Source organism: Molothrus aeneus, chromosome 13, assembly GCF_037042795.1.
Source record: "Molothrus aeneus isolate 106 chromosome 13, BPBGC_Maene_1.0, whole genome shotgun sequence".
Classification (NCBI taxonomy): Eukaryota; Metazoa; Chordata; class Aves; order Passeriformes; family Icteridae; genus Molothrus; species Molothrus aeneus.
In genome coordinates, this window is record NC_089658.1 from 7,560,308 (window position 1) to 7,575,500 (window position 15,193).

General features: G+C 42.1%; 3 protein-coding genes across 7 annotated transcripts in view; 2 read left to right on the plus strand and 1 right to left on the minus strand.

The window, feature by feature from the left end:
- CCPG1 (cell cycle progression 1) overlaps nucleotides 1-7,459 on the plus strand; it is a 24,321-nt gene extending 16,862 nt beyond the window's left edge. For both annotated transcript variants that reach the window (XM_066558891.1, XM_066558892.1), the window contains 2 exons: nucleotides 944-2,352; nucleotides 3,535-7,459. In XM_066558891.1, the coding sequence (XP_066414988.1) occupies nucleotides 944-2,352; nucleotides 3,535-3,712 (1,587 nt within the window). In that variant the 3' untranslated portion in view covers nucleotides 3,713-7,459. The remainder of the gene's footprint in view (nucleotides 1-943; nucleotides 2,353-3,534) is intronic.
- Nucleotides 4,264-11,827, minus strand: PIGB (phosphatidylinositol glycan anchor biosynthesis class B). The gene is made up of 12 exons (XM_066558894.1): nucleotides 11,721-11,827; nucleotides 11,476-11,608; nucleotides 11,129-11,246; nucleotides 10,430-10,534; nucleotides 10,139-10,269; nucleotides 9,404-9,544; nucleotides 8,951-9,002; nucleotides 8,327-8,538; nucleotides 7,066-7,130; nucleotides 6,220-6,430; nucleotides 5,295-5,475; nucleotides 4,264-4,736 (listed from the first exon to the last, which is right to left on the minus strand). The coding sequence occupies exons 1-12, from the start codon at nucleotides 11,800-11,802 to the stop codon at nucleotides 4,605-4,607; spliced, it is 1,563 nt and encodes a 520-aa protein (XP_066414991.1). The 5' UTR covers nucleotides 11,803-11,827; the 3' UTR covers nucleotides 4,264-4,604.
- Nucleotides 11,828-11,862: 35 nt separating this feature from the next.
- RAB27A (RAB27A, member RAS oncogene family) overlaps nucleotides 11,863-15,193 on the plus strand; it is a 32,929-nt gene continuing 29,598 nt past the window's right edge. For 2 of the 4 annotated variants that reach the window (XM_066558788.1, XM_066558790.1), the window contains exon 1: nucleotides 13,903-14,200. The gene's annotated coding sequence lies outside the window, so the exon portion shown is untranslated. Of the gene's footprint in view, nucleotides 11,934-13,901; nucleotides 14,201-15,193 lie in introns of those variants that run through there. The other 2 variants (XM_066558793.1, XM_066558791.1) reach the window with 2 other exon arrangements.

Below are 15,193 nucleotides of genomic sequence, written 5' to 3' on the forward strand. Positions count from 1 at the left end.
TAATTGTTGTCTTTAGCAAGTTCTTTCAGAGAACTTTCCCCTGAATTCTTGACAAATGTTTATGTTGATTGAATTTGCTCTCGGAATGTGGTTAAACATACTGGGTTCTATGTCTGTAGTCTAGGAGTTATCTGTGAGTTAACAGAGACTGTTTCCCTATGACACAGTGCCAGGTTGTCATCAATGAGGACAACTGAAGCAGAAAATGCTTGTAAAAACATGTTGAACATACAAGTTTTGTGATTTTGCTTTCTAAATTATCAATAGTTATTAATTTTTTGAATACTTAAACCATACTTCTGGTTTTTTGCTATTGCATCATCCAGAGAGAAGATTAGGGAGTGGGTATTTTTTTTAGATTTTCTTTTATGTGTCTGTTAGCAGCATTTGTACGTAATTCAGTATGTTCTAGAGCTTGTCAATGATGCCAACAGACTGGGGAGCTCTTTTTTGTGTTAGTATATAGTTACACAAACAGATATTTTCAGATTTGATTAAAAATCAGTTTGTGAACTTCTGCCCCAACAGCTAAATGCCTTTGCTTCTTCTAATTTTTTTGGTAATCTGTAAATCCAGTTTGCTGAACATAAATCAACAGCAAAGATGCACATTTTGATTTCCTTTGAAGATGTTATGAGTTAGAGTTCATGTACCCAATGACTATTCTTTAGCCAGTTAAACCAGTACAAGTGAGGGGTGATGACCTCTGGCTGGCTGGGAGAGTTTCTCACATGGTCTTTGTTGCCAAGAAAGTGTGTGATAAACAAACCCAACTGAGATAAACAAACCAGGTCTATTTTTGCATCTTGGCTGTGCATGTTTCATTGCATCCAAAATGACAAGTAAGCTCTGTTTGGGCTACCTTGGTTTTTCATCTTTCTAGCTAAAATTGTAACCATTCTCATTGTAGTATTTCTGCTTGTTTTCTTTTTGTTTCTTTTAGTCACTCAAGGGAGATCTTGACACGTGTTTGACCTTTACTGAGGTGGAGAAGAAATCCTTTGATTCTCAAAAAAAAAGTCTTGCTGCAGAAAATCAACACCTAAGAGAATCTCTAGAGAAAGAAGAAAAAGCTTTGGCCTCACTTCAAGAAGAATTAAGGAAGCTAAGACAACAAATTAGAAACTTAGAAGATAAAGGTAGTAGCACTGAATCTATTGTACTAGAAAATCAGAAACTAAGGGAGCATTTGGAAGAGGAAAAGCAAAGGAACAGCAATTTTCTCAGGCAAAAGGAAACACTCTTTGCAGAGGCACAGATGCTAAGGCGAGAACTGGACAAAGAACGTCATGTTACAGAAGCTCTGAAGAAAGAACTGGAACAGTTAAGCTCTCGTCAAGCACCTGAGAGTGCTGCTGATGATGATGAGACATTTAGAGAAAATCAAGAAATAGAAACTCTGCGAGGAAGACTGGCAGAACTAGAAAAGAAGCTGAACTTTGAGCAACAGCGCTCTGACTTATGGGAGAAGCTGTATGTTGAAGCAAAAGACCAATCTGAAAAACAAGAAATTTATGAAAGTGGACAGAAGAAAGGTGCTAAAGGGCAAAGTAAGAGTAGAAAGAAATCAAAGGAGACATTTTTTGGTTCAGTTAAAGAAACTTTTGATGCTATGAAAAATTCCACAAAGGAGTTTGTAAGACACCATAAAGAAAAGATTAAGCAGGCTAAAGAAGCAGTGAAAGAAAACTTGAAAAAATTCTCTGATTCTGTAAAGTCTACATTCAGACACTTCAAAGATACCACAAAAAACATCTTTGATGAAAAAGAGAAGTCATCAAGTGACAAAAGATATGAGGCAAACAAGAAAGCTCGAACTTTTTACCGAGACCATAACTCCTACGAGAATCTGAAGCACATGCATTACAGGGGACCTCACATGCCCAAAGAATCCAGAAATGGAAGGAAACATCATTTTACAACATATGAAAAAGATTCAGATTCCCAGAAATGTCCCAATGATCATTTGTGTAATAGAAAACATCAGTTTGCCCTAAAGGGCTGCTCTGGTATTTTTGAATGTGCTCATCAAGAATTCCTTAGTCTCTTTAACAGAGTTTCAGATCCCATCAGGGTGGATGAATTTAATCGGCTAATGAGAAAGTATTTGCAGCAAGTTGTACATAACTTCCATCACTGGAGAGAACTAGAAAATTTCATCAATAAGTTTTTTCATAATGGATTGTTTATACACGACCAGATGCTGTTCACTGATTTTGTTAACGATGTCAAGGATTACCTGGAAGATATGAAGGAATACCAAAGTAATAATGAGAAGGTTTTTGAGGATTTGGACAAATACGTCTACAGATACTACTTCCATTATGATAATTCACCCCAGTATGGACCCAGGTTTGTTTCCATGTTTCCTGTACTTGATAACACAAAGAAGTGTTCTTTATAAAGACAACCAATGTCCTTGTTGTAATGGATGGTCTTTGAGCAGGTATGTGTATGTATGTGTGTGTGTGTATACATATACACACACACATGCTAGAAGACTTTCTGAAGGGCTTAGTGGAAATATTAGATTATGTTATATAAAGTGGATCTGTAGAACCTTTATATAAATTTTGTGTGTGTGCATAGCACCATCTGATGTTTCTGCTGGGTTCTTTAGAAAACTGGAACTACCAGTAGGATTTTTTTAGACCAAGCAGCTCTGATTGCCTGTCTGATGGAATGAGGAACTGTCTTGGAGCATTAACTGAGGCTTCCTTTTTGTCCTGTGCTGAATGAGGTTTTTGAGTGTATTTAAGGTGTGTCTGATTCCTGTTCTGGCAGATACGTGTCGCTACTCTCCTGTAGATTAGTGTAATACTGGGTTAGTCTGTATGCCCAGAGCAGAGCTCATCACACAGCAGGCTTTAGTTCAGATCCTGACCCTGACTAAGCTTTGTTCAGACTTGCTCACAATGGCCCTTTGTGTCAATTATTTCCTACATTCCTTTCCTGGATCTAAAGGTGTTCTCAGAGCTTTACAAATTTACACTTGTATTATTTATCATTTCATGTACTTGACTGCAGCTCAAGTCTGAACTATTAACTACTTTGGGGTTACTAAGTATTATGTAACATAGCACTTTCTCCTATAGAAAGGTGAACCGTGAGGGTGATAGTCCTATTATCAGCTACCCAGTTAATGTGGTTTTGGCAAACACATAAGTTTATGATTTTATTTATAGTCCATCTTCCTAATTTATTATCAAATGAGCTTTATTTTAAATTAAATACCTAATTTGTGAGAATTTCAGTTTGCAGAAAATCAGTTCCAAATTATTTTACTGATACTGTTATACAGAAGCTTGTGATACCAGCTACATTTTTATTTTTAGAAAGCATTTCTTTTGTATATACCATCTTATTGATGATTTAAACAAACAAATGCCTCTCCCATTTTTCTTACAAGCTAAAGGACTACTTACTACTAATTTTGTTTTCAATGAGCCTCAGCATGTTAAAAGCTGTACTTGAAAATGTAATTGTGTTACAAAATGCTTTTAGTAGTAATAAGCTTTTGTTTACTCCTTGCAGTCGACCTAAAAGACCTTTTACACAAACTGAAAATTCCAGACATGAAAAACAAGCTCAGAAGTACCAACACCGTAATAAAAGAGAAGGTAAATGGCATAAACATGGTCGCACTAATGGAAGACACATGGCAAATCTTGAAATAGAATTGGGGCAACTACCCTTTGATCCAAAATACTGAGTAATTTATTGTAAAAATTAAGATTAAAATTCACATGCTCTCTGGAAACTAATTGTTTTTCAACAAAGCAGCAAAATGCAAATTTTTTTTCTGAATAATTTGATTTTTACACATTTTTGTTAACCGGCAGAAGTCAGGCTTTCTGATTTGCATATTCTGTACCGTTGCTTTAACTGTTCTTTGGAAGTAAAGATAGTTTGGGTGCCAGCAGTATTGTTGCAGAAACTAGGCATGCCATGACCTGTGTATGAAAAAATGCTTAATTGCATTCCATTAGTGTAGTTAAAGCTTGAGCCATGCATAATGTACCAACTACTAACTCCAATGTTTGATATACTAACTTCATCTCATCCTTCAAAAAATAGATCAACATTGTGGTAATGTATTTGTTAGTGTTCTGTAACCTTGTATTTGCTTCCTGTCTTTGGGGGGGTTCAAGAGCCTCTTGAATTGTGAAGAATTTGCTGTGCTGCATTCTAATCAGCGTGCTGATTTAAACACTTGAAATGTCTTGCATATCTGCATATTGTAGAAGAAAAATAAAAGAGACATTGTGGGTAAAAGTCTTTTATTATAAAAGAAACTCAGCATAGCTGTACAGTTCTATAACAACAGTCCAGTCTTGTCTGTATTTTATTGCTTAAGTATTCATATGGTAATTTTGGTCTTCCCAATGATTTCTAGTGTTGTAAGGTAGGTCAGGAACCCCACCCTGCCCTACTGCTACTGAAGCTGCCTTCAGGAGGAGGTTTATGTGTTGGCAGGCACTGGCTGCCCCATGGGACTGCCCCCGTTTCAGACTCAGTGCTTTCTCCTTTCTGCAGTACGAGGTGTAAGCATAGTGACTGCTATGCAAAACTGATCTCATTGGGTCTGAGCTCTAGCCTGATCTTCAGGGATAATTCATTTCAGTTTTCCTCCTGTAGATGGAGATGTGGCTTCCAACTCGTCCTTGAGGTACTTGAGTATGAAAGACAGTGGCTGTTTTCTCATAGCCCCTTAAAGCTAGAAATGATGATATTTCCTGCAAATGAACATACATTAATTTCCACAGTAAGAAAACACAGCTGGGAGCATAAGAATAGTGTTCCAAAGTCTCTTGACAACCATCAGTTCAACTGTCCCTGGGAAGCTTTATCCTTTATTTTAGGAAAGCCTGCTAGAAAAAGAAGCACTTATCCTGTTTGATCCTGTCTGGAACAGATATTCACCAGCCATCATTGTTTGAGTTCATGGACTTCATTAAAGATTTGAGGGGTTAAAAGGTACTGTGACTGCAGGTGTTTTTAGTTTTCATTGTTGCTTACTTAAAAGTGCAGTTTCTGGGAATAGATGGCACATTTGTTTTAACATTACTTTGTGGCCTGTAGAATTTGCACAGAGGAAAGGGCATACATGAACATTAAATATATAGCAGTGGAATGACATCAATAATCTTATTATGGGCCATAGGGGTCAATTTTAATATAAGCTATACTTTAAAAGTTGTTAACAACAATTTTCAAATATTTTTACTATAACTCTTAATTTATTTTGTAACTTATCCTCAGAAGCACTTTGTTTCATCTTGGTGTTCCCATACCTGTTCTAGCACATTGAAGAGGATCAAGTGACTGGGTAATAATGTGTCATTGTAAAACTCCTTGTTCAGCCAGCCAAGTGGGTTAGAGTAAAACACATCTGCTTCATCAACGTAGCTCACATTGCCAGTTAGGTCTGGGGGACACTGAAGGAATCTCATTTTTAGAGGACAATGAACGTGACTAGGGAGAAAAAGAAAAACACATTTCATGATAAGCTGACCAGAATCAGAGGTTTGAAATGACTCACCACTTCAAATGACACCTCAGTCAAAACAAGTATCAGTTAATTTTTTTCTTCAGAGTAGTATTTTTTTTCCTTCAATAGTTCATATGAAAGCAAAGCAAGCAGACTCAGCTCCAACTGCTGGGACTGTGCTGTTAGCAGTTAACAGAAAACACATTTATCTTAATAAAAATACCATTTGCACAACATCAGTTTCTTAAAAAGGTACTTTTCCATATCAGCTTCACTATTTATATATGCTTTAACATTTTGTTTACTTGCCAGGATCTACTGAAAACCTTTTGCAGTGACTTAAGTCACTGTTGTAATGACACTTTACTGCCTAGCAGCAGAAGTAAAATTAATACATTTTGATTGTAACGATTAGTGTTTAATTTTGCTAAAAATGTTATCATAATGAAGAAGTGTGACATACTTAGTGAAGTCATTAGACTTACTGCATATCCTCATACAAAGCTATTTCACAAAAATGAGTAAAGCTTATGATGCTGAATTTTATTCTGTGGTATAAGCATTTGGCTTATGTCCCCTATTCACTCTGTATTAACTGTATGAAAAATCAAAACTCTTCCTTGTATATATTTATATATCTCAATTTATTAAGCCTTGGAGAAAGGAAATCTTGATTTCTGATTAAGAGTTTGGATTTTAATGTAGTGCACTGTTGACACTTTTAATACCTGTAAAATGGGGTAGAGTGGCATGGCATCAGGATGAAAACAAAAGCTTGTGACTGCTGAGGGTGATTGCAGAGCTGCTGGATGTGACTCATAACATCCAGAGTGCCTCGCTGGTGAACCAAGCCTGTGTACAGGGCTGGGACTAAATTGGATAACAGCAGGAAGCTTGCTGCAGTTTTCCTCCATGCTTTCAGGTATCTCAAAGAATATCCTATAGAAACATTGGAGTAAGTTTGGGAGATAAACAATTCATGCATTTTTGAAAGTAGCCTAATACAGTGGCAATACAATTTCAAAACCAGTGCTTTGTCTCTTTAAATTTAATTTCTTGTTGTGAAAATCAGTTCATTCAGTAGTTTGGATGAATGATATATGGCAACTTACTGATGTGTTCTGATTCATGCAAGTCCACATAGAGCCAGAATAAATGGTAACTACATCTGCATGGCTGTGGTATTCTTTTTCTCCAAACTGCTGAAAACTACAGCATTCCTTTATTGTTATTAAATTTTGAGCTTCTGGCCTTGAAAAAGCATACTCCATTTTTTTTCCCCATCTCCAATCAATGCCCCTTTTCCCCACTTTGCTTGAAGGAGCTAATAATGGGAAAAATTGTCAGGTTTTTGCAGGAATACTTTAATCCATGCTAAGGATTCTCTATCTGTGCTACAGTCTCTTGCTCTCCCTCATCTTTTTTCTTTCTCTTTTTAACTAGCTGTAAGAAAATGCTAGACTAATTCTAAGAATCCTTTATCAAATACCTACATTGACCATTAACAGTCATTATCTCCTGGGATAAAAATTATATCCAGGTAAGGTTGGAAGACATTTGAAACCAATGCTTACCACAAAAAATCATGCAGAATGGCAGTACTGGATAGATGAACCTGAATTCCTTATGGCTCAGTGTGCTGTAATAAAACATACAGTAGTATAGCAATAAAGTTAAATCCTTCAGTTCTGTTGACAAAATGTGTTTTAGAGCACAGAGGACTGGAAGAGCATGTGCATGTATTAAGAAGCTTTTGGTACTGAAGCAGTTAAGAGTAAAAATACAAATTGTCACTTCTGAAGAACTTAAGTACATTCAAATTAAGACTATTTGGTCAGTTTAAACCAAGCACTGTTAAAAATTCCTGGGTACTACAATTAACTTTGACAGCTAGATGTAACTTAGCCAGTACTTCACCAATCTGTTTTCTGTAATAAGACACAATAAATAGTGTGGATGAAAACCTAAGATTCAAGTGCCCATTTGTACCTAGCAAATTAACTGTCACCCCTGCTAATACAAAAATACACAATTTCCCATGACAACTTTTTGGGGGATTACTGCAACTCTCATGTCTTGGGAATCAAAGGAGTTCTTACAAAACTAAGGAAGGTAAAAAAGTCCTAAAGCCAATAAAGCTACTTCCAGTTTTGAACTGGAAAGAAGAAATTGCATTTCTGGTCTTGCTACTGTTTTGCTGTAGTCTATTACTATGATAGTATAAAAGTATTTATTGCTTAGTATTTATTTACTTGCTCTATTTTTTCATGTCTGAAAGTGTCTCTCCTGTTTAATCTACAGTTAATTCTGATGCTTTAGGAGAAAACCTTTTCTAATACTTCTGAACTTACAGTGAAAAATACAGCCTTATGGTAGTTAAGAGTTGTGTATAAACTTGGGAATGGAGTAAGTTTTAGAGGTCTAAGAATCTCTCATCTTACTGGGGATGTATTAAAGTCCAAAGGAAATGGTGTTTTCATTAACAGGAATCTAGTGAACTCAGTTTTCTAACTCGTTCTGTTTTTGTTTAAACACCTGCTGAGTGATTGAGTGCTGGTTTTGGGATTTTTTAAATTTCATTTCACGATGAATTATTTTATTCTTTAGAGGTCTAATCAATTCTAAAGATACATGTTGGTGACAATACAAGAAGCAGTGTTACACAGAATTCTAGAACCAGTTTTATAACTGATGGCGTTTCTTGGGGTGTTTGAACAGTTTCTATAAGTTTTCTATCACTTATCTAAATCCAATGCTGCTTTGTTCTGGAGAGGACAGGAGCTTTGCCAAGAACACAAGCAGTGAGAGGCAGCAGTTCCCCTCAGCAGAGATTACCTGTACACCAGCAGTGTCCAGATCAGTGCCAGCAGAAGGATGCGGAGCCTCCTTGGTGCCAGCGCACAGCCGTGAATAAAGAACGGCAGATGGGGACCCAGCACAACTGGCAGTCCCTGAGTCAAGTACCAGTGCCAGGGGTGAGAGCCATAAAATGTTCCCAAATTCTGCAGCACGTTGAATTTCAAGAAGTTCAGCTGAACCAGTACCCACTGGGAGATATGGGGGAAGTTAAACAAATCCAAAGTCAAACCCAACAGCTCCATTGAATGACACAGTCATCACTGGCCCTATATAATACATTTTCACTCCTACTTCAGGTTGGTTCTTTTACTTAGACTCAGCATGGACTTCCTATATTTAGCAATTAAACACAGAAGTGTGAAAGTTTGTAGTTTTTTGATAACTGTTGAGGACTGAGCATACTGCTTTTATGTAGCAGTCCATCATTTGAAATACCTGAGAAGTCAGTGTTCAAGGGTTTGTGGCTTAGGATATATTTAGAGATCATAGGCCAGACACTGTCACAGAAACAAGGGAAGTCAGAGAAATCTCAAATATACATCAGTGCTAAAATACTAAACCCCAACCTTCTTCTTATAAGTCAAGTTTAAAACAGCTTACCTCACCAAAAAACACACGGTCAATTATTAAAGAGGTTCCTACTGTGACCAATCTGCAAAAATGGAAAGTTTGTTGCACTGATATTGCCTGAATTGCTTTTGTATCTTCTCCAGCTGTCAAAACTCTGATTCCTAGTATTTTTGAGATTATCCAGACTCATGACCCTTTTAGAGTGGCCATTTGCCATCATCTGGTATCCTTGGCACAATCCCAGATTAAGCTGGAATGCTGCTCATGTCTCACCATCATGAAATCTTTCCTTGTGCTTTTTGCAGCATGTACGACAGTTTGACGGAAACGTGCCCCTTCCTTAAACTTGCAACAGGACTCTTATTTGTTTTCTTTTTTATTTACATGATATCAGGTTTTTTGGCTTGTCTGCCTTTGCAGTGGTAAAACCAATCTTAAGATGTAGCTGTGCACAGTCCCAGTTTAAATTGAGAAAGGACTTACCCAACTGGAATGCAGTTGTGTAGGATAAGGTCAGCTTTCCTCTGTTCTTGCAAAAAATGGCTGAAGACCAAAGGCATCCACGGGATAACAGCAGTGGGACGAATAATAATTGCAAGTGCAACCAAAGCTAAATACTTACAACTAAAAGGAAGAAACATAAAAATCCAGCAGCTTATCAAAAGGTCTGGTCAATTCTTTTGCAGACAGTGACATTTCAACAACTGTCCTGTCTCTGGCCAGAAGTTTTCTATACTGCAGGTAACTTTGTTTCTCTGAGTGCAGATACTTTCTCTTGCTTAGAAGGCTGCAACTCTAGAATTGCTTTGTTACAATGGAGTTGCTAGTAGAGGTACCTACTTTAAAATAGTGAGTAATAAAGAAAATTGTGACCACAAATTCACCTATATCTGACCCCAAAAAGCTTTAGTTATCTTTTCCCAAGTTACTCTATATTGCAGTGTTTTAAAGTTTAAAATAAAAGCTTCCCATGAAGTCACACTTTGCAAAGGAAAGAGGGGAATAGATAATTTTACATCTACCTATAACATAATCTTAAAAAATATTTAGAGGAAATACTAGAGTGTTCCTTCCATAAGACAGAACTCTTGCTACGTGAATGAGGGGGCTTTGGTTGCCTTAGATATTAAGAAAAAAGTTAGCATTTTAAACAATATCAGTAGATTGCTGTCATCCCAAACCAAAAATTATCAGTATTGTTAGGGGAAAGTTTCTCACCTGTTCGCCATCTTGGAGCCTTTTATCGGATAGTAGGAAAGAGCAAAAATGGTAAGAATAGTCTCCATGGTGTTTGTTAGAGTTCTGGTACAGGAATACCATGTAAACCAGGAACAGAGTTGGCAGAAGAACTGAAAATAATTATGAACACATTAAAACATGTTCACCTAAATGAAGGTGGTAATTCTTCAAGGTGTGACGTATCATTTTGCATTTATTTACACTCACTTATTTTACAATGCAAAACCAGTGTTTATTAACATGCATAATTTTTTAAAGGCTGTGACTCACCACAAACTTTGCTGTTTCTGAATTTTCAAGGTGTTGCACTAATGAGTAAAGCTTCACATCAGCAAAAGCAGCCAGCACTGCCTGTGCAAGCCTAGGGACCCAGATCTGTGTGAGCAGAGAGAAAACTGTACTTACAACAAACCAAGTTAAATTCCAAGTTTTAAGAGAGGACTGAATTAGTGAATGACTGTTCAAGTATGAAAATAGTGAATTGGTGAGTATTTATGATTTTATGATTTTAAAAATTAAATAGTAAGGGCCTTAGGTAAGGATAGTATTTCTGCCAAAACAGAGAATGTCTGAAGTTCAGCTGATGGAATGTAGAATTATCTGCTTTACATCTCCAATAGAAATCAAAAGGGGCTGTTGTTTGTTAGTTCTTGTGGGTTGAATGCAAATATACATTGCTAAACACTTTGGAAAACTGAACTACTGTGCAATTATGATGAAGTGGCAAACAATCAGTATGAAAATCCAAGAGATTGACAGAGACCTCTGCACTTGCAGGCATCAGTCTTGTGACTGGAAATCTATTGAGTTCTGCTCCCATGGGAAGTCAGTGGGATCTCTGTGTTCACACATCTCTCAATTGCCAGACTCAAGGCTTTGCATTTTACTTGGACAGTGATAAAAATACGCTGATACAATACTTTAAAATTTAATTTTAGTAGCAGATGCACATTTTTTGATTATACTCACCAGCAGCTGAACATTATCCTTAGCCAGCAGTTGTAATGCTTTGTACATGCTTGCAAAGATCAGTGGGTAAGAGTAGCCCCTTAAGTTACTTGTCCATTCCCAAGTCAGGTAACCATAATTATGAATATTAAGGACAGATAATGACCAACTGAAAGGAAAAGCTTCACCCGAGCCATTCGGATCGAGACCTTCTGTCCCTTGGGCCAGGGTGGTGGGGTGTATGTTGCTGGTCAAGCCAACACCTTATTGCCGGGGAGAGCCGTGCCCGAGCGTTCACCCGCCCAGGGCACCGCGGGGGCCGCGGGGAGCGACGAGAGGGCGGGGGGGCCGCGGCAGGCGAAGGATATTTGAAGACCATGCGATGGGCCACCTCCAGCGACTGCCAGTACTCGTCCGGGACGAAGCTGGTCTGGACGAGGAAGCAATTGAGGGTCCGCAGCGCCAGGGTGAGCGCCAGCAGCGACGCGGGCGCGGCCGTACCTGCGGGGGCGAGGCTGGTCCATCACGGGCCCCTCGGGGGCCGCCCCCCAGCCCTGCCCCTGCCCCGCCCGGCCCGGCCCGGCCCGGCCCGGCCCGGCCCGGCCCCGCTTACCGGCACCTCGCTGCGCGGCGGCCCCCCCGGCCGAGCTGTACAGCACCGACCGCCGCTTGCGGAGCCGCACTGCCTCCGGCATCCGCGCCCGCAGCTCCCTGGCCGCCTCCTCCGCCGGGGCATGCGCGACCGCGGGAGGCGGGACAGCGCCGGTACTTCCGTCCGGTGCCTGCAGCTAGCGGGAAGCCGGGCTCTGCCGTGTCCCGCGTTCAGGTGAGGGCGCCGGGGCCGCGGGCTGAAGCCGAGCCGGGGCCACGCCGCAGTGCGCGCCCGCCCGCCCCACGCGTGTCCGTGAGCGCGGCAGCAGCGCCTGCCGGCATGAGGGGGCGGCTGCCGCTGCAGCACGTGGCCGTGGCCGTGGCGCTCGGCGTGGCCAGCGGGCTCTACATCTACGGGCCGCTCTTCCAGCCGCCCGCGGCCCCACACGGCCCCGCCGCGCCGCCGCCGGACGCCGCGCCCGACAAGAGGCCCTGAGGAAGGCGTGCGGCGCCGTTCCCGGGCACCGCCTCGCAGCCCGGCCCTCGCACGCCCCGTCCGTCGGGGGCAATGGAGCCGCTCGGAGCCGGCGCGACTGTCACCTGCCGGGGCCGTCACCTGCCGGGGCCGTCACCTGCCGGGGCCGTCCCGCCCGAGCCGCCTCCGCAGCCCGTCCCCGCGCTGGAGCCGCCCTCCTGCTGCAGCTGCCTGCCTGCGTGTTTGGTACCAGACTCCGGGACGTCAGTGTTGAATCATGGATGACATGCTGAATGTCTGAAGGGCTGTTTCACCTCTAAATTTAAATTACATCAGGAAACTCGAAAAAGAAAGCTGCTGCTGTGTGGTTATGCTCCATGGGTTTTATTGGATTGCCTCTGATCTGATCCTCCAAGTGATAAATACCATTTTTCTCTGCTTCTCATGGTGTCAGTTCTTAATAACGTCAGTTGGGAAAGCCATTGTGCAAATGGCTGAGAAGGAAACTGCACCTAACACTGGTAGCTTATAATCAGACCTGGCCATATGTACATAAACACACGTACTCCATGTGCTTATACACAGGTGTCATTCCTGACAGAGTGAGGCTACAGTAGACATTGAATACATAAATCTGCCTGGAAAATGGGTTGTCCTTAAGAAGAGCCTCAGTGTGTAGCTCAGGAAGGAAGCATGGCTCTTGGAGTAGGTGTGGATTAGTCTGACAGAATAGAATCTGAGACTTGGGGAAACCAAATCTGTAGATACTTCAAGACTTCAGTAAATCTAAAAAGAAGCCAAACCCAGGAGATCTTGGGACAAACTTATGCCAGGTTTTGGTTTTAACACAATCTTGTTTGGACAGAATGAGGAAAGAAACCAGTTGTTTGTGTGTCTATATTTTAAGCCAGGAACAATGTTGTAGATGGAGGCAGTGGTATAGAAGCTGAGAAGGGAGGGTAGCAGTAGAAGGTGGGTTGGGAGGTGCAGTGAGTGCAGTAAATGCAGTTTGGACATGACATTACATGGGCAGAGGCTTTAAAATGAAAAAGGGCAGGTTTAGAGTAGATATTGGGAAGAAAATTTTACAGTGAGAGTGGTGAGTCACCGGCACAGGTTGCCCAGAGAAGCTGTGGCTGCCCATCCCTGGAAGGGTCCAAGGCCAGACTGGATGGGGTTTTGAGCAGCCTGGTCTAGTGGAAGGTGTCCCTGCCAATGGCAGGGAGTTGGAACTAGATGGTCTTTAAGGCCCCTTCCAACCTAAACCATTTTGTGATTCTATAAGAAAATGCTACATATTGCCACAAAAGTTCAGTGCCATCACTGAATTACTGAATTACCCCAGCAGCTTCCTTTACAGTATCACTAAGTATTGAAAAGGCTATTTTGAAGAGGTCTAGAAGGTCTAGAAGGCAGTTCCTTTGTAAATATCATGACTGGAATTGTCCATAAAAATGGCAGTTGAGTTTGAAAAGCCTCAAGAAACAGGGTGTCTGCACGGATGCAGGTGGAAAGGGTTATTGATGCAACTGAGTTTAAGACTCTGCTTGCTGAATTCTTGAGGCTGCTGGATTTAAAGCGTTTACTGGGGAGCTGCTGAGAGTGAAGAGCACCCTTCCCTCGCGGGGGAAGGCAGGCAGCCAGCAGGCGGCAGGAAGAGCTCATTAAACCACAGTGGTGTGCATTAACCGGGCACCGCGGATTTTCGCTGCAAAACCTGTTTTGCCTCTCATGAATTCTTACTAACCGCGCGAGATCTTTCAGGGAGGTGAGGAGGGAAGGGCTGAGGAGCCAGCCCGGCTAACGCCGCTGAGCGCCGCGCGGTGCTGCCCTCGGGCCGCGCTCAGCCCGCCCAGGTGGCCGCGGCGGGGCCGGGACACGCCGGGGCGGTGCCGCCCGGCCCGCCCCCACCTCGGGCTGTACGGGAAGTGATGTTGCCTTGACGGAAAAGACACGGTCGGAGCCCAAAAAAAGGCAGGTGCGGCGTGACGCGGCTGCGGGAGCTCCGGCGGCCGGGAGGCGAGCAGGTAGGGCGGCAGGGGAGGCGAACGGGGCAGCGAGCAGGGATGGCTCGGCTCGGCCGGGCTGGCAGAGGGCTTGGTCAGAGCCCCGGGACGGTGTTTCGGGCGGGGAACTCTGCGTGCCGGCGCCCCACGGCTCCGGAACAGCGACTCGGGCTTTGACAAAGGGGCCTCGCTGCGGAGAGGAGAGCGAGCCGTCCGTAGCCTCGGCCTTGGGCCGCCCCTCAGGTGCTTCCCCTCACGGCGGCTGCCGGGCGCGCCGGCAAACAGCCCCGCTCGGGCCTTCCTTCCCGCGCTGCTGCTGCGGGAGCTGCCAGCTCCCACCCTCTACACCTGCCTTTCTTTCACAGAGGAGAAGTGGACTGCATGTCTGGTTTAAATTTTTATAAAGGCTTTAAAAATGGTCAGTCGTTGTGAGAGCACTATAATAATGTTGTATCTGCCTAGCCGGGACTCAGATCTTAGGCGTGACTATCAACAGACCTGTTGCTCCTTTCTGAGCACTGTGTGTTTGTGTAAGGGAGGCTTCGTGCTGAGAAGGCCCTTCAGCCTGATTTGTAATGCTTGGGCTGAATTTACACTTTGGTGATCTTGGATCTAAGGAAATCTAAGTCCATTAGAAACAGCTGTTGATTTTCCTAACTCTGTAAGTAACTAGAATATGTTAATATATAAATGGTATTTTTGATGGTGCTAGCAAAGTATAAAGGACATGCTTAGAACTGTTGAAACCACTCAATTTTTATGTCTTAGACATGTATCAGGAATTTTGTGCGCTTTCTGACTCTTTTGACTCTTCTAACATTTCCTTCATAGATGGTGCTTAGGGTGTTTCCATCAGGATAACACATACGTGTTTGGAGTTAGTTCTGAAAGGTGATGTGTTGCTGCACTTACAGGTTTTTCTTTGAAACTCTACAAAATCTATACTGCCCTTTCTTGGAAACTTAATCTGACATAGACATCTTCTCTCAGCCCTTCTTTCTTGTCACAGACTTT

What these genes read in the sequence shown, in the direction of transcription:
- PIGB (XM_066558894.1), bottom strand. Translation starts at nt 11,802, where the DNA reads ATGCCGGAGGCAGTGCGGCTCCGCAAGCGGCGGTCGGTGCTGTACAGC. An exon ending in CGCCGCGCAGCGAGGTGCCG is followed by an intron (nt 11,609 to 11,720) that starts GTAAGCGGGGCC and finishes TCGCCCCCGCAG; the next exon opens with GTACGGCCGCGCCCGCGTCG. An exon ending in TGGACACTGCTGGTGTACAG is followed by an intron (nt 7,131 to 8,326) that starts GTAATCTCTGCT and finishes GTTTTATTACAG; the next exon opens with CACACTGAGCCATAAGGAAT.